At 42.2% G+C, this 21,885-nt stretch overlaps 2 protein-coding genes across 12 annotated transcripts in view; one reads left to right on the top strand and one right to left on the bottom strand.

Moving 5' to 3' along the window:
- Positions 1–1,690, top strand: part of Sur-8 (leucine-rich repeat protein shoc-2) — a 91,693-nt gene extending 90,003 nt beyond the window's left edge. For all 11 annotated transcript variants that reach the window (XM_067763589.1, XM_067763585.1, XM_067763591.1 and 8 more), the window contains one exon: positions 32–1,690. The gene's annotated coding sequence lies outside the window, so the exon portion shown is untranslated. The remainder of the gene's footprint in view (positions 1–31) is intronic.
- A 13,882-nt stretch (positions 1,691–15,572) lies between these two features.
- shps (sheepish) lies at positions 15,573–17,841 on the bottom strand. Its single transcript, XM_067776706.1, has 3 exons — positions 17,429–17,841; positions 16,690–16,869; positions 15,573–16,437 (listed from the first exon to the last, which is right to left on the bottom strand). The coding sequence occupies exons 1-3, from the start codon at positions 17,839–17,841 to the stop codon at positions 15,573–15,575; spliced, it is 1,458 nt and encodes a 485-aa protein (XP_067632807.1).
- Positions 17,842–21,885: the final 4,044 nt, after the last annotated feature.

Below are 21,885 nucleotides of genomic sequence, written 5' to 3'. Positions count from 1 at the left end.
TTCTAATATTTTGTTTTGGTTTTTACTTTAGAGTCAACCTGTTATATAAGCGATGTCAGCTATGCCTGTAACTTAAGCGCCTTCAGATGTAATAGTTACCGCGGACGCGGTCACAGGAGTAGTTCACTACGTGGGGATTACACTAATCAAGGACTTTCAATATCGGAAGGATTTCCAGCACTATAACACACCAACAATATGTGCAATCACCCGAATAAATTGTACAACAAACGTTAACACCACATCATCAGCCAGCAACAACAACAACAAACGCAACAAGTTGAAACTTCTAAACAATTAATGACTAGTGAACCACCAACATATCCGCAATATGCGCAAACATCAACACCAACATGTGTCGCCTACTTTGCAACATGGTGAAGGTGGCCAAGGCCATTCTGATTCTAATACTGATAAAGGCGAACCATTGGCAAATTTAAAAACTCAAACAGACCACGAAAAATGTTGATGATGGTATTAATTATAGTACGGATAGTAAAGAATTTAAACCTAGGAAAAAAGCTAAACTTGATAAAAACTTAACCGAAGATGACAATGTTTCTAATTCTAATACTAAGGAAGATGAACCTTTGATAAATATGAAGCTTAAAACAGAGTTATCAAAAAATGACGATGATGATAATGATGTTGATGCAAAGTCCAATGTTGAAAATGATGAAAATTATGAAACAGAATCTGAAAATAGTATGAGTGTGGATTATAACCTGAAGCAAAACTGTCATATCCTGTACGGCCAGAATTAGATGTTAAGAAAAGAGCCTACATAAAGAGGCTCAGTATATTTATGGAAAATTTATCATGAGACAATGCCCAATGTATGTATTTCAATTAAATTCAGCACATTGTTGGAAAAAGCATCTAAACTTTATGCATCGTGTAGAGAAACCAGAACATTTACAATTTAAATATAACGAACGTGGTGCAAAATGTAAATTTTGTGTTATTCAAGCAGCTACACCAAGCTTCAACAAATTATTGGACCATGAGATTTCTCATATGCCTAATAGTCATTATTTAAAATGTAAATTATGCGATTGGAAGACGAAAATACATTCAAGTATGAATTTTTATTTACGTGTACAACACGCTGAAACAATTGATGTAACAACGAAAAGTTTAGAATTGAATGTTTGTCCATATTGTAATCACAATGGTATTTACGCAAACACTTAATACATCTTTTCTATGTTTAGAATGTGGTGAATAATTTAGAACAAATACAAGTATACGTGTACACCACAAGATTTGAACGGAAATATCTTGAGGGTATGGTTACACCTATGTGGCATCTACAAGATATTTATAATTACTAGTATGGAATGAATCCGGATATGGGAGAAAACGGAGGTGACGAATCACCATGCTTCTTGGGATTCTGGTGATACTCCTGACATGCTTCCTAATTTCCCTACGTCTGATGTTACTATACCTACCAAACTAATATGACTGCAAACTGATGAGCAACACTACCAGCGCAGGAAAAATAAGAACTTCAAAACAAGGTTTCGGAAAGGGCACGACTATGAATAGACGTTAATGTATTTATATAGTTTATAAATATAAAAATTCACATATGTAAAGTTCGCTAGAGTAATAAGGCAATAATTTAAATTGTAAAAAAACATTGTATATATGAATAATTTATAATTAAATATTATCTGAACATAAAGGACGCGTTTCATTCATAGAAAAAGCGATTTGACAGAAGGTAACCGATACGGGTAACCGATAGACCAGTTACCCGTATTGTTGTTGTTGCATATGTTTTGGTTAGCGATAACGAAAACATAACTGATGAAGTAACTTAAAAATGTAAATAACATCGAGCGAGAAGGAATGTCGAAAACACAATAGGTAAGAGAGAGAAAGAGAGTCACACGTACACTATTTTGAGAGAGCACATGCGTTACCTTTTTCACGACAGCAATGTAAAAGTCATTAAGACGATAATTGGTGAACAAGTTATTGATGACGATTAAGTAATCGATTAGGGAACGGGTACCTGTCTTGTAGGGAGGTAGCCAACAGCAGCAGCTGCATACCAATGCATGCGAATACCATTTGGCGATAACAATAATATGCACACAGTACGCCAACTCACAGTAAATATGCAAACTGAAGTACCCAATTAGCGGTTCATTTCTCACTCGCATCATAGCAGAAGCAGTATAAAAGAGAATGAATTTGCTGTTGTCACTTCATTCCTCGCAGGTTAGTCAGAGGAAGTGGTTGTTTTATTAAGCAACCCAGTCACTCCTCCTGACTATCTGAGTTGAAGGGGTGCTGCCTTGGCACTGGTCACCCCTTGCTTGCGGGGACAATGGGTTGTCGCCTTTATGGTTTTCTCGCCCGTGTCCCAGCTAAGTAAGGGGGGCCCGCCGCCTTAGGGCTACCCCGCCCCTTCCTCTCAGCTAAGGCTCCAGCTGACCCGGTTCGGCAGCTGCGTAGCGTGGTGCCTTCGGGCCCCAGTTTCTCCCCGCAGCCTACGAACCGGCAAGGACAGAGCTGGTGCACCGCCACCCGGCACCTTACCTTAGTGTGCAACCACGGGGTGAGCGATGTCCAGCGAACGAGCCAATCCCACCTCCAGAGGGAAAGGGGGTGCCGCCACGGCACTGGTCACCCCTTGCTTGCGGGACAACGGGTTGCCGCCTTTATGGTTTTCTCGCCGTGTCGCAGCTAAGTAAGGGGGGGGGGGGGGCTCGCCGCCGTTCGGCCAACAGATCCCTTCCCCTCAGTCCTGGCTCAGGCAGTAGAGCGACCCGTCGGCTAAAGGGGCTACCGCTGTGTCGTCAAGGCGCACTTCCCCTCAGCCCATGGTTCGACCTACAAAGACCCGGCTGGTACAACTCCGCGTCCAGCCCTGCCATCGTGCAAGCATGGAGGCGGTGGTGTCCAGCTAGCGAGCCAACACCGGGGGCGAGTGAGCCAACCACACCACGGAGTGGAAAGGGGCGCTGTCAGGGAACGGGTCACCCTCTCTTGCGGGGACAATGGGTTGTCGGCCTTATGGTTTTCTCGCCCGTGTCCCAGCTATGTGGGGGGGGGGGGGGGGGGGGCTCTCCGCCTTATGACCACCCGGCCCTTTTCCCCTCCGCCCCAGCTCCGGCCGTCGACCGGTCCAGCAGCTAAAGGGGCTACCGCTGTGCCGTAAGGTGCACTCCCCCTCAGCCCATGGATCGGCCTTCGGAATTCCGGCTGGTACAACTCCGCGTCCAGCCCTGCATTCGTGCGGGCATTGAGGCGGTGGTGTCCAGCTGGCGGACCGGCATTAACCATAACTCTTTTATTCATTTATCACAGGTCCTCCGCCGCCGTCACTGGGACAGCGTCATCACGGGAAGCCGCCACCCGCAACCGCCGCTACTGGTAACCCCCCCGGAAAGGTAACCAAGTAGAACGTTTGCACCGCCACCTCGCCTTGGCCACGCCACTGGTACGCGCTCCGTCGCCCTGTTGTTGCCGTCGCTATCCTACCGCCGTTGCGCCGCTGCTCCGACGACCGTTGGCCGCCCGTTATCCTACCGCCGTTGCGCCGCTGCTCCGACGACCGTTGGCCGCCTGCTATCTTACCGCCGTTGCGCCGCTGCTACGACGACCTTTAGCCGCTGCTACCTCACCACCGTCCAACCAGCTCGCTGGTACCGTCACTGCGTCCATACCACTACATCCATCCGTCCGCTAATACTGTCCGTCGTCCCGCCGCCGTGCTAATCCCGCCACTGCATACCACTGTACCAATCTGTCCGCCGTTCGCCCGCCGCTCGCCTCCCTCCCCGCCATCTTTGCACGGAAAGCTGCTGCCTTCACTACCCGTCAAGCCGTGTGTGTGTGCGTGTATTCGTCATTAACGCATAACAACTGTGTTCTTATTAAGTGGGGGTTTGTGGGACCTCTACTTGACCCTGGATTGACTGAGTGCTACCTCAGCCTTCGACAAAACCCACCTCATAAATGGTGCCCGAGCAGGGACCCTCTTCCGCAGACGAGCGTGGAAAACCAAATACAACAACCACCAACACTGCCGGGGCGGGTTCGATGAACACACCATCAGAAACAACAAACACACCGGCCCCCGAAGGTACAACGCTGACCACCGACTCGCTCAATTGGATCTACTTGCTGAAAAGGGAGAGGCTGATAGAGGAGTGTAAGGAACACCGAATCCCCGTGGAAGGCCAATCCGTAGCCGAGCTGCGCCGCGTACTGAGCATTTACGTGCGAGCGAAACGCGCGAGGAAATCAAGTGAAGACCTGCTAAAGGAGCTGGAAAGGGAAGTGAATGAAGAAGAGGGGAAATCCGTTATGCTACCCCAGCCAACAACAAAGCCGAGCCCTTCGATCCAGATTCATAGTCTCCAACCGCATGCGCATGAGAGAACGCGCACCACCGAAGCGAGACGAAATGAGCGACGGTAAGCTGATGAACACCGTTCGCCGCTGCGATTTGCATTTTTCGGGTGAAGAGTCGCTGCACAAATTTCTGGAGAGGATAGAGGAGCTTGCCGAATGTTACCGCATCCCCGTCGACCGGCTCCTCCCAACGCTGCCGGAATTTCTACGTGGCAAAGCACTCCAATGGTACCGCATCCGTAAACAACAAATCAACCAATGGAGCGATTTTCGAACGGAGGTGCAAAATTGTTTCCTGCCCAAGCGTCATCTTCGACATTTGGAAGAGGCCATCCGACAACGCAAGCAACACGGCCGTGAAAAATCCAAAGACTACATCCTCGCATTAGAAACACTGATCCGCCAGCACCCGACAATGGGTAAGGAAAACCACATCGAACGAATATACGATGGCCTACGCGTTGAATACCGCCTCTTCGTCAAGCGCAGCGAGTTTAAGACAATCGATGAGCTCCTGGAAATAACGGAAGAATATGAGCTGCTAAAAATCGAGGAAGCGAAACAGGGCAAAGTGGCGATCCACAGCCTGTATCATCTTCAAACGGAGTACGATAGCAAGGAGTGCTGCTGGCGCTGCAAGGAACGCGGACACCGCCGCTTCCAATGCAGGGGCCGCTGGAGAATGTTCTGCTCCAGGTGTGGACAAGACAACATCCTCTCCAGGGACTGCCTATACCCTTCGACCAACCAATCCACCGGCAACAACACATCCAGGATGCCGTCAAGTTATGTGAGAGGAAGCCGCCAAGCATTATTTGTGCGGTCAAAGATTTCTATGGAACCACCAGCCTGCAATCCCGCTGCCGAAATGCAAGTAGATGACCGTCTCTACATACCGATAACCATCGAGGGCATGAGCGTGCGCGCGCTAGTAGACACCGGCGCCACCCTCTCATACGTCAACGAGTCAATACGAAACCACCTGGAGAGGAACAAAATCAAACCACATCTTCACAAGCGGAGCGTCCAATTGGCAGTCCAGACGTGTATCTATAGCTCGAATTCGTACTCAGCAAGGATTATGTACCAAGGAAGAACGACTAAAACAATGATGTCCGTCATCCCGAGCCTGGCAGAACGGATGATCTTAGGAATGGACTTTCTACGAGAAAGGAGAATCACCCTCACGCTAGATGGTCAGCCGTTAGAAGTCACCTTGACCAGGAGATCAGCCGAGCTAGACACACTATGTGCAATGACCAGCCGGGATCACGTGAACAATGGTCAAAAACCGGATTACCACCAGAAGCGATTGAGCAAAACCGGTAGCCCAATTACCGCAGCCGACCATTCGACCATCCGTAAACATAACCGACCGCTGAAGCAACGCTTCTACCCCCGTTATCCGGCTATACAAACATACAACGTCAATGAGGATTACCGAAACAGAGCGCCGAACGCGATATGCAATGCGCTCTCCCGCCGCCCGTTACAAAACACCGAACCAGACATATTTTACACAATAAAAGGCGACAGAGAAGAGCCCGTTGAGATTATTGGCAACCATCCAATATCCGCAGCCATGGGAAATAGTAACCGCCAACTTCGTGCCGCTGCTACTACGTTCCAAGCAAAGAAGCACTTACTTCCTCGCCATGATCTAAAAATTCTACAAGTGGGTGGAGTTAATTCCGGCGCGCCAAGCAACAACGGCAAGCGTGCTCAACCGCTACAAGAAAAGGTCTTATACCGACTTGGTTGTCCGAAAACTTTTCCCACCGATAATGGGAAGCAGTTCGGCGGAAAAGCGTTATCACCGTTCCTGAGCAACCACAGCACATGGGAGTAGGAGACTCCACAAATGGCATTTGCACTAAATGTAGTCAGCAAAGAGGGTACAAAAACATCTTCAGCAGACATAAACTTCGGCGATATAAAGCGACGTTAAAGCGGGTGCACACGGAGGGAGCAGTACCAATGGCCAGTCAACCGAGTCCAAATTCAAAGGGTACCAAAGTTTTTCGGCCCATATATTACCGAATACCTAATGGTAATAATGCAATCACAACACGAGGTAGATGAGAAGAACGCCAATGTGTCAAGTATGGAAGAAGAAGAAGAAGGATGGCAACTTATTTCGCATTATTTTAAAATTAAATATTCTGTTAGTTTTAAGACCAATGAAATTGTAATTAAACCTGATATGTAAAAATTTTTTTTGGAATTAACTTTGTTAGATATAAGTGGAATAACTCTGTATATTTTATGAAAAAAAAATGTTAATAAAACGATGCACGCATACACACCGGCAAAGCCGGCACAACGGCATACATGTAACAGCTAGGCCAGGCCTGGCGTGATACCCCTTTTCCTCACAGCAGCTTTCCGTCAACCGAAGTGGGAGGGGGACTGTAACGTAGCGTTACAATAGTATGACCCCCACTGTAACCCATTTTCTCCTACGCCTGAGACCCCCAGTCTAACCCTTTTTCACCTACGCCTGAGAGTATACATACATAGTACATTAACAGGTAGCCAACAGCAGCAGCTACATACCAATGCATGCGAATAGCATTTGGCGATAACAATAATATGCACACGGTACGCCAACTCACGGTAAATGGCAAACTGAAGTACCCAATTAGCGGTTCATTTCTCACTCGCATCATAGCAGAAGCAGTATAAAAGAGAATGAATTGGCTGTTGTCACTTCATTCCTCGCAGGTTAGTCAGAGGAAGTGGTTGCATTATTAAGCAACCCAGTCACTCCTCCTGACTAGCTGAGTTGAAGGGGTGCTGCCTTGGCACTGGTCACCCCTTGCTTGCGGGGACAACGGGTTGTCGCCTTTATTGTTTTCTCGCCCGTGTCCCAGCTAAGTAAGGGGGGCCCGCCGCCTCTCAGCTGAGGCTCCAGCCGATTCGGTTCGGCAGCTGCGTAGCGTGGTGCCTTCGGGCCCGTTTCTCCTCGCAGCCTACGAACCGGCAAGGACAGAGCTGGTGCACCGCCCCCCGGCACCTTACCTTAGTGTGCAACCACGGGGTGAGCGATGTCCAGCGAACGAGCCAATCCCACCTCCATAGGGAAAGGGGGTGCCGCCACGGCACTGGTCACCCCTTGCTTGCGGGACAACGGGATGTCGCCTTTATGGTTTTCTCGCCCATGTCCCAGCTAAGTGAGGGGGGCTCGCCGCCGTTCGGCCAACAGATCCCTTCCCCTCAGTCCTGGCTCAGGCAGTAGAGCGACCCGTCGGCTAAAGGGGCTACCGCTGTGCCGTCAAGGCGCACTTCCCCTCAGCCCACGGATCGACCTACAAAGACCCGGCTGGTACAACTCCGCGTCCAGCCCTGCCAGCGTGCAAGCATGGAGGCGGTGGTGTCCAGCTAGCGAGCCAGCACTGGAGGCGAGTGAGCCAACCACACAACGGAGTGGAAAGGGGCGCTGTCAGGGAACGGGTCACCCTCTCTTTCGGGGACAATGGGTTGTCGGCCTTATGGTTTTCTCGCCCGTGTCCCAGCTAAGTGGGGGGGGGGGGGGGGGGGCTCGCCGCCTTATGACCACCCGGCCCTTTTCCCCTCCGCCCCAGCTCCGGCCGTCGACCGGCCCAGCAGCTAAAGGGGCTACCGCTGTGCCGTAAGGTGCACTCCCCCTCAGCCCATGGATCGGCCTTCGGAATTCCGGCTGGTACAACTCCGCGTCCAGCCCTGCATTCGTGCGGGCATGACGCCGGTGGTGTCCAGCTGGCGGACCGGCATTAACCATAACTCTTTTATTCATTTATCACAGGTCCCCCCGCCGCCGCCACTGGGACAGCGTCATCACGGGAAGCGACACCCGCAACCGCCGCTACTGGTAACCCCCCCGGAAAGGTAACCAAGTAGAACGTTTGCACCGCCACCTCGCCTTGGCCACGCCACTGGTACGCGCTCCGTCGCCCTGTTGTTGCCGTCGCTATCCTACCCCCGTTGCGCCGCTGCTCCGACGACCGTTGGCCGCCCGCTATCCTACCGCCGTTGCGCCGCTGCTCCGACGACCGTTGGCCGCCTGCTATCTTACCGCCGTTGCGCCGCTGCTACGACGACCTTTAGCTGCTGCTACCTCACCACCGTCCAACCAGCTCGCTGGTACCGTCACTGCGTCCATACCACTACATCCATCCGTCCGCTAATACTGTCCGTCGTCCAGCCGCCGTGCTAATCCCGCCACTGCATAACGCTGTACCAATCTGTCCGCCGTCCCGCCGCCGTGCTAATCCCGCCACTGCATACCGCTGTACCAATCTGTCCGCCGTTCGCCCGCCGCACCGACCCCTCTGCTATTACAACGACCGTTAGCCGCCGCTCGCCTCCCTCCCCCTATGTTCTTATTAAGTGGGGGTTTGTGGGACCTCTACTTGACCCTGGATTGACTGAGTGCTACCTCAGCCTTCGACAAACCCCACCTCATATTTCACAAGGATTGGTAAATGTTTGTTCGACTTATGGCATTAAAAGTATCCTAGACAAATTAAACGAAAAAGGGCGGAGCCTCGCCCATTTTGAAATTTTCTTTTATTTTTGCATTTTCTTGCACCATATCATAAAGATATTAAATTTTTTGTTAAAATTTGACTTGAAAAAAAATTTTTTAAAAGTGGGCGTGACCGTTCTCCGATTTTGCTAGTTTTTATTAAGCATACATATAGTAATAGCAGTAACGTTCCTGCCAAATTTCATCATGATATCTTCAACGACTGCCAAATTACAGCTTGCAAAATTTTAAATTACCTTCTTTTAAAAGTGGGCGGTGCCACGCCCATTGTCCAAAATTTTACTAATTTTCTATTCTGCGTCATAAGTTCAACTCACCTACCAAGTTTCATCGCTTTATCCGTCTTTGGTAATGAATTATCGCACTTTTTCGGTTTTTCGAAATTTTCGATATCGAAAAAGTGGGCGTGGTTATAGTCCGATATTGTTCATTTTAAATAGCGTTCTGAGATGAGAGCTCAGGAACCTACATACCAAATTTCATCAAGATACCTCAAAATTTACTCAAGTTATCGTGTTAACGGGCGGACGGACGGACATGGCTCAATCAAATTTTTTTTTCGATCCTGATGATTTTGATATATGGAAGTCTATATCTATCTCGATTCCTTTATACCTGTACAACCAACCGTTATCCAATCAAACTGTGAGCTCTGCTCAACTGAGTATAAAAAGTAAACAAATAAAGAACCGTAATTATAAACAAAATTCTTAACTAACAACAATATAGCATAAAAAGTTAAACTGTGAGGACACCCATAGCATAAGTATGTATTAAATTCTCACCAGGTAAATGTTATTGTATAACACTTTCAGCATTAATTTTTGCAATTTCTCTTTATCAATTGTGTGTATGCGTGAGCGCATTAGTCTGTGTCTGACTTAAAATTAATTCTTTTATGTTGGGTGTGCTGATTATGTGAAGCATCTCCAAAATATAACGTTTCGTATAATGTTTTTCTTGTTGTAGAATTTCTACCTCATCGAAATCCGGAGAGTGTCCAGTTGTTTTGCAATGCTGAGTGAGGGCCGCTTTGTTATCATTAGTGTGGTCCCTATTTTTTATGTTTGATTTGTGAGCGGAAATCCTTGTCTTTGGCGAGATGTTCAATTCAACTGTTGCAACTCTTTTGCATTCGTTTAAAATTGTTTCCCATTGGTTCCTGATCAACTTCAAATCAGCTAATAAAGCATATAGATGTCGGACCTCAACAATTATGGTGGCGTATCTAGCTTGACGGCCACCGTGGTGTGATGGTAGCGTGCTCCGCCTATCACACCGTATGCCCTGGGTTCAACTCCCGGGCAAAGCAACATCAAAATTTTAGAAATAAGATTTTTCAATTAGAAGAAAATTTTTCTAAGCGGGGTCGCCCCTCGGCAGTGTCTGGCAAGCGCTCCGATTGTATTTCTGCCATGAAAAGCTCTCAGCGAAAACTCATCTGCCTTGCAGATGCCGTTCGGAGTCGGCATAAAACATGTAGGTCCCGTCCGGCCAATTTGTAGGGAAAAATCAAGAGGAGCACGACGCAAATTGGAAGAGAAGCTCGGCCTTAGATCTCTTCGGAGGTTATCGCGCCTTACATTTATTTTATTCTTTTATCTAGCTTGGAGGATCACGTTTCTTTCATTAGTGGTAGTCAGTAAGTTGAATTAAATTGAGGACAGCAAGATACATTCGAACTTGTTGACGTTCTTGAGAATGCTACAGCTCGATACATTTTTTTTGAGGATGTCCATCATTGTGGTCTGCTGCTGAAAATAGTAAAACGTTTTTGTACAACTCCGAAGAAAGTAATTGCAACCGTACAACACCACATAAATTCAGACTGTGGGTTGCACAAGGCGAGTAATCAGCTTTCGAGTTTTTGTCGAGAATGGGACGTAGTTCTCCGTTGTAAGCTCCTTTCATATTGGCGCCGTTATCGTACGCTTGTGCACGACAATCTTTTAGTGGGATTTCATGTTTATCTAGAGTATACCAAATTATAATTTAATTTATAAATAGCATCAACGATAAAAGCAAAATACTTGGCTTTCTTGCCTTGATCTAATATAGTTTCCCTCACATGCTTTGCACAAATTTCTATAAACTCGTTCTGAATATCTGGGGAAAGATAGTGAACTTGTAAACGTTTGTTCTGCTGTTGTTTAATCCTAACTTTCTCCAAATGATCTCTAAGTATCGGATCATAATGGCTTATGAGATCTTAGATGCCCAAAAAATGTCAATTGCTTCGTTTACCAAGATATAGACGATACTTTCGCTTTTGAAAAATATAATAATGTCAAAATTCTATATACAATTTCTTTCCACTTTTGAGTTTCAGTGATTACCTGGCCATTGATAAGTGTATCAATTTTAGCCTCCATTTGAATTAGATTTTGTAAAGATCGCCATTGAATATAACATTTATGTGATCTTGAGTATTTTCGTGTGATGGCAGCTTATCGTATAGCTTCTTTCGTACCTGGAATTTCGAATATCCACCAGGACAACAAATTTTAGGTCGATTTAAAGTACTGGTGCTTAACAGACGACATGGTAGGCAATAAAAAGCATTGCTACTGGAACGCTCCACTTTCTCCCCATTTGGAAAGATTCTGTTTAACAACGAGGTAGGAAATGCTTTGTCATGACAATCACGTGGAAAAATAACACGACACTTTGGCATTTGATAGTTTAATAAAACTTTGCAGTATTTACAGATGAAATAGTTGTATAAATTTCCGCGGAAATAAGAATACTAGAAGATTTGTAGCCGGCAACAATGCGGAAACATACGCAAAGCAAAATTTATTTATATTAGAGTCAAAATATAAAGCGCCATACGTTTAAAGAGCGGTACGCAGATCACAAGAAAGTAAAAATTCCATATAAAAAACGCTCAAGAAATGCTCAAGAAAATTCCTTGTGTTAAATTTTCTTGAGGTAGTACGCAGTTTACAAGAAATTTAGTACGATACTGTACTACTATTTTTCCATCAAATTTGCATACGGCAACACCTGTTTCCGCAAGAAATATGTCAAGCGCCATATATTTCTTGAAGAAAAAAGGTAAACAAACTGGAAAAATTAGGCAAGCACATGGTTTTTTAATTTTTCTGCAATAAATAATTATTATTTTATTTCAGAAATGGAAATAACAATAGCTGCAGCACCAAAACGCAAAAAGCTCATAGTGAATTTCACGGCGGTGGAGAAACGGGCACATATAAGGGAAGTCACATTCCTTACATTTCTTTTGTTTACGTGCTCTCCTTCTTGCTTGATTCACTATTCACCATGGATTTTTAAACGTCAAAATTACTTTCATACTACTATTTTTCATGCAAGAAAAAGGGTAAATTTTTCTTGAGCAATTACTTGTGATCTGCGTACCGCTCTTAACATGGAAAAATTTCACTTCTAAAGCTTGGTACGCAGATCACAAGTAATTGCTCAAGAAAAATTTTGCCTTTTTTCTTGCGTGAAAAATAGTAGTATGGAAGTAATTTTGACGTTTAAAAATCTACGGTGAATAGTGAAACAAGGAAGAAGAAGAGCACATAAACAAAAGAAATATAAAGAATGCCACTTCCCTTATAAGTGCCCGTTTCTCCTCCGCCGTGAAATTCACTATGCGCTTTTTGCGTTTTGGTGCTGCAGCTATTGTTATTTCCATTTCTGAAATAAAATAATAATTATTTATTGCAGAAAAATTAAAAACTTACCTAATTTTTCCAGTTGTTTACCTTTTTTCTTCAAGAAATATATGGCACTTGACATATTTCTTGCGGAAACCGGTGTTGCCGTATGTAAATTTGATGGAAAAATAGTAGTAAAGTATCGTACTAAATTTCTTGTAAACTGCGTACTACCTCAAGAAAATTTACCACAAGGAATTTTTTTGAGCATTTCTTGAGCGTTTTTTATTTGGAATTTTAACTTTCTTGTGATCTGCGTGCCACGCTTAAGGCTGTTTACACAAATGCATAAGGGCAAAATTATATAAACGCTTTGGTCGCTTCAAAGCAAAGATAACGTACGGCGTTTCATTGTTTTTCATATGGCGTTGTCAAAGCGTAGGCACGCAAACAAGCACTGAACACTTTTCGCCATGATATAAAATTAAAATGCTGTGGAACAGGAGCAAAACTTTTGTGACTACATAAACCATGTTTCAATCTTTTACGTCTCTGCACAGAACCCTAATTGACCGTTTTCAACCGACAAGCGAGTGCCTGTCAGAAAGAAGTCAACACACTTGTACTTGTACACTATGGCCCCGCTTCTAGTGTGATAACAACATTCTTCACCACGGTAATATATTTCTTGTGCCAAGATACTTACTTTTCAATTACCTTGCGTGGCTTAACATCACAATAGTCCTGGAATTCCTTGAACTCATTGAGCTGGCGACCACCGTGGTGTGCTACCATCACGTGCTCCGCCTACCACACCGAATGCCCTGGGTTCACACCCCGGGCAAAGTAACATAAAAATTTTAGAAATAAGTTTTTTCAATTAGAAGAAAAATTTTCTAAGCGGGGTCGCCCCTCGGCAGTGTTTGGCAAGCGCTCCGAGTGTATTTCTGCCATGAAAAGCTCTCAGTGAAAACTCATCTGCCTCGCAGATGCCGTTCGGAGTCGGCATAAAACAAGTAGGCCCGTCCCCCCCAATTTGAAGGAAAAATTAAAAAGGAGCACGAAGCAAATTGGAAGAGAAGCTCGGCCTAAAATCTCTCCGGGGTTGACCCCCCCCCCCCCCCCCCCCCCATTACATTTATATTTTTATTTATTTATTCATTGAGCTGGGTGAGAAAGTTTTAAATATCAACGCGCCAAACGAGAAGTAATGCATAGAATTTCTTTGTATACGTTTTGAAAGTCTTAGGCTCACGGATAAGTGCTCGCTATAAGCTATGCTAGGCGAAAAGCAATTTTTATTTTCATATATTTTACATAGTGTTGTATAACCGATCGAAATGTCTAGCCGTTTTTAATATTATTATAAAACAACAGTTTTTTTTTGATTAGTCGGTTATTTTATCAACAATTAACGACAATGTGTTTGCCAACACTTTTCTTTTTAATGCCTGGCATAAATTATATCCTAGGTGAAATGTCATTGCTCTGGTACATTTTGTTGACTGAGGAATTTTTATGGTGAGAGTTCCATTGAAGTAAAGTCAAAATTATATGGGGGCTAACGAAAATGTGGCGAATTTTTGGGCAATATTGTGAATTTTTACCTGAGTGAAAAGGAAAGGGAAGTACCAATCGTGGCTACAGCCTAAAACGGACCAAAATTAAAGAACAGGGACCAGCGGACCTAATGGGGTTGGAAGGGACAATTTTTGGTCCAAATGGACCAAAGTGGCAACCGTGAAAGCGAAGAAAACTACCTTTCAAATTTCTCCACAGACGCTGGTGAGTTTTTCCAAAGATTATCGAAAATAAAGATGTTGCAGGCGCAAACTTCGGTGGAAAGCAGCGGAGCGTAACAAAATTCTAGTAGGTCACTTTCACCACACCAAAAACTTTAACACAATTTATAACATAATTTAAGCACAGAAATACACTGATTGGAGTTTTAGAGAGTAAAAGTTAAAATTCTAAACACATTACCTGAATAAAAAGTGTACAAGTAATTATTAAATAACAAATACAGACAGTGGTAGTTAACAAATTCTGCTGTGGTAAGTGGTGAATGTGACCTACTAGAAGTTTTGTGAAGCTTGCTTCATACGATTTTTCGTCCCTGCAACATCTTTATTTTCGATAATATTTGGTTTTTCGGTGATGACAGCGTTACCACTTGGGCCAGAATCGCGGATAAAAGAACTGGTAACGATATTCGGCTACATAATGTTCTGGGTACTATTTTACAGGAAACGCTCAGAATCGGGACGTAACTGACATTTTGTTGTACAAGGCTTTGTATGGACAATTAGCAAGAAGCAATCAGCTGATGGGATAACACCACCTGTACTGAATTCGCCTTGGGCATACGTATACGTACGTTAAGCCGGAGTCATTGGTGCCGTATGTCGTATCGCTGCATCCGTATCCCTAACACAATCAGCTGTTTATCGTTACGACGGTAAACCAAAACCCAATTGGTTGGTTACGATACGGTTACGACCTTAGCGGCACCAATAATCGATTGCATTGATTCTCATAAGATTGGTCGAATCAGCTGTTATAAGGTTACCTATAAAGCACCAATGTCTCCAGCTTTACACACGCTGGTGGGTAACTACAGCTTAACAAGAAGCGCAACTAGCAGCTGAGCACACAAATATCGCTAATGGCCATATAATATGGCGACGCACCCGGTCGGCTTCTTTAGCGAGTTAAAGAGATACATTTTTGAATAGGAAATCAGCAACTGCCAATACAAAACGAAAAAAGTTCAGAAATATGCTTATTAAGATCTTTCCGTAGCTTTTGTTCCATACATTCATTTATTTCACCTTTCTAATGAAATAATAGTTTAAACTTCCGGTAAAGTTGGCTAGAGTTTAACCTTGTCACTTCGGTTGCTAACATAAAATTTTACTGCTAATCTCAGTTTAATTGGCCTAAATGACAACCTTAACTGTTTTTTAAACTTGCACTGAGAAAGCGGGCAGGGTTAAACTTAAGTCAAAAAATTTACCGCAGATATAAAAGTGGCCTTAAATATTTCACCCAAGTTTTTTATATGCAAACTGTAAAGCTAAAATTATACTTGATGCATAGAGTGTGTAATAGCCTACATTATAGAGGTTGAGTCCGCTCATCCACAATTCAACTATACCCACATCGTTTATATTTGGACAGTTTTGGCAATGCACATCAGCAACATCCGTCCAGGTTACAACTTGTGGCCTTACTATTAACATCGCATTCATTGCCGCTCTTAAACCGCTTTGAACTGCGCCACCCAAAAAACCGCGATAGCACGTTGACGCAGCGGCCGATGATGACCAAATTATGCGATTCCACGGTGTTGTCAAGGGCAAATGTCCTAGGTTGCTTAATTCAAATGTGTGTTCATTGTAGCTATGTGGTTGGTTCATCTCTTCACCAAAATTTACAGCCAAAGCCTCTAAGACAGTCACACGCACCATCGAATTCAGTGTACCATCATGAACGATTAAGCCGACATAAACACTAGGTCGATATTCGTAACCTACAATAAACGGTTCATTCTTTAGAAAATTCCCCGAGTAACCAGCCTTTCGCCAGTGTCCATCATTATATTCAGCCATAAAACTGGTAATCATTTTTCGTTGGTCCAATTTATTACAAATTACATTTCGTAATTCTACTGGTAATTGTGGTGATATATTTATTCTTTGTATAAAGTTCAATGGGGTTGCCAAAATGAGAGCATCTGTTGTGTGAATATATTGAGCAGAGTCGTGCACCTCAACGTAATCTTTATAATGGCATATATTTTTCACTTGTCGGGAAAGTAAAATTTCTGTATTACCTAAATTTTGTGTGAGGGCTTTGAGTAGGAGAGAGCTATCAAACTCTACCAGACTGTTTGGCGTTTCCAGGTAGCTATATTAAGATAATTAAAAAGCGTAAAGAAATAAATCGGCATTGTTTCCATGCCGGAATCGGAATTGATACCAAAAAATATTTCGGTCGAGAAATATTTTTGTGGGAAGTTCAACAGATTTTTTATTAGCTCCAATATCAAATCAAGAGTTCTACAATTCGGGACTGCGATATTTATTGCTTTCAATTTCGACTCCGACATTACTCGGATACCATCATAACTCTGAAAAGGATTTTTTCACCTGCACTTACATATTCAAAATATTTTGTAATCCACCACATCCATAACAAATACTCATAAATTCTTTATAAGTAATAAAAGATGGCTTCAAGCCGCAGACTAGTTCCACAAGATTTGTCATAAACTTTCGAGACTCTTTGAAAAATAGCCGATTGTGTATATGATTTTCCATTGTGGTGGAATTTTTTATGCTATAAAAAATCCAATGCCCACCAAAATCAGTGGATATAAACTGGTTCAAATATTCACCAATCATTTGAGGCTATCAGAGCAATAATAGTGTAACTCTGAAGATTTGGGAGCTAGCACTTATAGATACAAGCCCGGCTATCTGTAGTTTAAACTCTAGTTTAGGTTGACTAGAGTACCTTGCCACTTTGGTCGATAACAAAATTTTACTGCTCGTCTCAGTTTAAGAGGCCAAAGTGGTTATGTTAAACTTTTGTCAACCTTAACTGTGGTTTAAGCTTGTACAGACATCCCCATCCTTAGTTGGGGCATTGAAAACCAGGGCCTAAATAATGATTTGCGTTCGTTAACGGATCTGTCTTAAAATACTGCTTTAAATTATGAAAAGTTGAGTAAGTTACCTCTTGGTATACATATAATACATGACGCTAAAAGCATCCCTCTTGATAGGAGAGATGTTATCATAATAGTACACGAAGTGTGGTAAAACCGGAGTACATATTTCTTTTTATATGGGGTTACACCAATATTGATGTGATAGCCTCTTTGCTACTCGCATACCTGATGCGACAAGGTTTGAAGAAGGGCGTTTTCAACTGCAATTCATTTATGTACCGTTGGAGCTCATACTTGGCTAAGTTTGAAGAAATGCCTTGATCCAATTCCCAACAGCGCTGTAACTTCGAATCCTTGATGGTTCGCTGTTGCATTGGCACTTCCAAGCGTTGCAACAGTTTGTACATATGTGTTTGAGACCTTTCTAACCATTTGGCACCAATTTCTCCAACTGGTATCTGCAATAAGTTTCCGCCAATAACATCACTTGCCTCGAGTATTTTTATTTGCAAGGAAGGATCCTTTTCCAAAAGTCTATACGCCGTCACCAAACCGGACACACCCGCACCAACGATTATAACATCAAGTTTAAAAGATCTTTCGGGTGGACCGAGCCGCAGTTCACAATCGTTATTCATTAAAATGTTTAGTGATATTTCAAATAAATTCTGTCAATGCAGAATTCTGTCATTAAATTCTACGTTCAAAACCATGATTCAAAACTTTATTCCAAATAATAAAAATCCGCATTTACACTTCCAATAAATGTGTAATTTGAATTAACACGATAGCATCGAAAAACGTAGACCAAGATTTGAATTCGCGAAGGCTAATTTTAATAAACTTAACCAAATTTTATCTACAGTAGTTTGGCCCAAATACGGTGCAGATATTGACAAAAACGTTTCGGACTTCAATACCATCATTCACGCTATTCTGGAAAGACACGTACCTAAGCGTCAACGTGTTTCCACTGAACTAGTCCAAAGAGCTGAAATCTTTAAAAAATAAAAAATCGCGTTTCTTCAAGGTGAACAAGAAGACGGGTTCACACTCCGACTACTTGAAGTACTCTATATTGCGTCATAAATATTTTGAATTAAAGCGGAGTCATTGGTGCCGTTTGTCGTATCGCTGTAGTCGTATCCCTAACGTAACCCTATACGATACATTGTTAGCGATTAATGGTACCTTAAATAAAAATGAAGAAAACGAAAAAAATAAGGTTACCGATATGGTTACCGATAACGCACCTATTAAACAAAAAGTGTTATAATACCTATCTCTGTACCAGTGTTGCCAGGTGATGAAAAAAGAGAAGCTAGATTAGCAAAAAAAAAGGTTAGAAAAAGCTAAATTTAGAAAAAAAGCAGCTAAAAAAAGGCCAGACATTTTTTTGGTTAATTCATAAATTTTTTTTTTATATTTTAGTTTACACATTTGAAAATAAAAACTTATAAACATAACTTCTTGTTTCAAAAGATATCAGGCACATTTTCCTTGACTAGCACATGGAATTACTTTAAATGATTGCATATCTGTATGTACAAAAAAAAAATATTACAAACTAATTATTTATATAAAATATTCCCCGTCTGAAGAATCAGAAGAGCTTAGGTCTGCGTATAAAGTTTGGCTATTTACCATAGATATGAGATCATCGGTAATTTCAAAATCATTACAACATTTAGATAAGCGTTTTAACGAGCATCTAATATTAAGCAGCGCATTAAGCATTTTAATTTTTAGTTTGTTCCTTAATTTAGTTTTCAGAATTTTCATGCCACTAAAAATTCTTTCAACCTCCGCGTTACTGAGTAATACTGGTAATACTAAAAAACTAAAAATGAATTCGACAAGTTCTAAAAAAGGAGGTTCGTTTAATGCATTTTTATGTTCTCGGACCTCCGATCAAAATTCCATGGTGGAGTGTACATTTTTCCATTGTATAGTTATAAGTTTTCGCCACTGCAGCTCTATTAATGCTATGTGACTTGAAGAATAACTACGCTTCTCTTTTTCAAAGTAAGAAAATACATCTGGCTTTGAAACTTTCAACGAATTTTCAGCAGAAAAAGAATTAATCTTTTGTAGAGAAATCATATTATTAGGTATTAGGTGTTCACAGGAACTATAAAATTATTTTATTTTAGAAATTATTAAAAATACATTCGGAGTAAAAAAGGCTAGAAAAAAGTTATAAAGCTAAACCCAAAATTTCGAGGCTAAAGGCAAAAACAAAAGGCTAAATCTAGCCTCGAAAAGGCTAACCTGGCAACACTGCTCTGTACCATAGTATAAAAAAGAAGGTAGTTCCACTCAAAATTTTTTGACGTATTTGGGGATTTTTGAAGTTTCATAATGTTTGTTGTTTGCCACAAGCGTTGCCGTACCGTTACTGTTTAAGGCGAAATTGTGGTTTTCCGGGATTGAAATTTCCTTCAGGATGAAAACGCAATGGTCATCTGAGACAATACTAATATGCTTTAGCACGATTTATGTGCATATATATCGATTGAGAATACAGTAAAACATACAATTTTATTGAAAAATAGTGGATAATGACCCATACATTGGCTAATGACTCACATCTTTATGGCAGCTTTACCCCTAGACAGAAAAAAATACACGAATAATTCTATTGCTCTAGCATGGCTCTATTATCATGCCTCAACAGTGGCATGTTGAGAAAAATTCTACCTCCAAAGTCTGCAGTGAGTGGTGGGTGTTTAATTTGTTACATTTGTGGGACGCCACATCCATGTCAATGCTAAAAGGGCACAGAATATGTATAGGTGGGGCTTGCCGCAAGGTGCCCCTGGTACAACGGGCAAAACAATTCTCTTAACTAGTGGCTAACCTGCAGAGCTACAGGCCAATGTTCTACCTAAAAAATGGTTTAACAATTCCCTCCTCAAGAGCTACGCTAGAATTTTACAATAAATGAAACATATGGGCTTGTAGCCAATTTATCACCACACAATTTCATAAAAATCGCGTTTATGTATGCTAAACCCTTTAGAAATTGCGTAGTCGGTTTATAAGGACCTCCTTTGGGCAATCAATTGACAATCGTGTATGTTTTGTGAACATGTTCTGAGCAAACGTACGGACACTTGAGAAGGCTATATTTCCTTGCTTTGTATGCTTTGACCCACAATAGATCTACACAAAGGGCGCAGTGCTTCCAGACCTAGTAATAATAATAATACTTCGGCCCATGTTTCTTACACCAAAGCAATTTTCGGGAGCTCGAAAAACTTATTAAAAACCGTCTTTTCTAGGCTGATATTTCGTATTAAAAAATTTCCAACGCATGCAGCTAATTTTTTTTTCTTTTATATTTAAAAAAATCTATGAAAGTAATTTAGTCGTATTCGTAATATAAAATCCATCAAAATTAGAAAAATTCGTAACATTTTTCAATCTGGTAGCTTGTTTTTGGTGAAATTGTCATTATCTCCGCAAAAGTCAAGTGGCTAACGTCACACTAAATGCTACTACCTCTATTTTTTGTATCATGCTCTGTACGATGAAAAAGGAAATAACTTGCAATCCGAGAGCTTTCTATGATTTCGTAAACTATAAACGTAGGGTTAAAGGGTTTCCTTCTGGTATGAAATACCGTGATGATTTCTCTAGCGACGATCAAGATATTGCCAACTTCTTTGCACAATTTTTCAATTCCAACTATTCCGCTGAATTAATTTCTTTGTCTAATGAATACCTGTATCAACTTAAATCAGTTAACGCAATTAACATTCCAGAAATATCTCCTGAGGAGGTTTCTTCACATTTAACATCTTTGAAGGAATCTTACAAATACGGTCCTGACCTTATTCCCACATGTTTTCTTAAAAAATGCGCTGAACATATTTATCAGCCCCTAACTGACTTATTCAATATGTCCCTAAAACATGGAGTTTATCCTGCTGCTTGGAAGGAATTTTTTCTTATACCCTTTCCCAAAGGTATTTTAAGCCATTGTTACTAATCAGCTAACATTTTCCATTTGTACGTTGATTACAGATTCACAGCACGGGTTCTGTAAAGGCAAATCTACCATTACCAACCTACTTGAATTCACAACTCATGTTTCTAATGGATTTAGAGAAAATCTTCACACACTTAATTATTTTATGTCGTATATTTGATTGTAACATGATGTAGGCAGGGTGCATTTATTTTGATTTTTACCGATGGCCAAAAAGGCAAAACGTTCTCCAGAAGAAAATTTCGATTATGCAACAGGTAAGGAAGTCTAAGTTCGGGTGAAACCGAATATTACATACCCAGCTGTACACTTGAAATGCTGTTGTTGTTTGTTTTGTGTGCTTAATAGTGTTACAAGGCTGCGCAATAATACATACACATATGCTTCTTTCTGAACTAATTTTTCTTCGAGTTATGGCTCCCGAAACGTCGAAAATTGCTTAGTCGTAATAGGAGCGGTGCCAGGCCCATTTTTTAAAATTTGAAGTTTTTCCTATTTATTGTTATAAATCCACTTGGGAATGAAATACCATTGATATAAAGCTCTTTTTGCAAAGATATAGCTTATTATATTCGTCCACGACTCTTTTAAAAATCTTTTATATAAAAGTGGGCGTGGTCCTTAACCGATTTCGTTAATTTTTCTTCAAAGCATTCCTTGTAGTAAAGGCAACCTCTCTGCCGAATTT

The sequence above is a fragment of the Eurosta solidaginis genome, chromosome 1 (genome assembly GCF_040869045.1).
Source record: "Eurosta solidaginis isolate ZX-2024a chromosome 1, ASM4086904v1, whole genome shotgun sequence".
NCBI lineage: Eukaryota > Metazoa > Arthropoda > Insecta > Diptera > Tephritidae > Eurosta > Eurosta solidaginis.
Note: the sequence above shows the minus strand (reverse complement) of the source record. Positions and strands in the feature narration are given on the sequence as shown.

What these genes read in the sequence shown, in the direction of transcription:
- shps (XM_067776706.1), bottom strand. Translation starts at nt 17,841, where the DNA reads ATGAATAACGATTGTGAACTGCGGCTCGGTCCACCCGAAAGATCTTTT. An exon ending in TTCAAACCTTGTCGCATCAG is followed by an intron (nt 16,870 to 17,428) that starts GTATGCGAGTAG and finishes GATTTTTTATAG; the next exon opens with CATAAAAAATTCCACCACAA. An exon ending in TTACAAAATATTTTGAATAT is followed by an intron (nt 16,438 to 16,689) that starts GTAAGTGCAGGT and finishes ATCTTAATATAG; the next exon opens with CTACCTGGAAACGCCAAACA.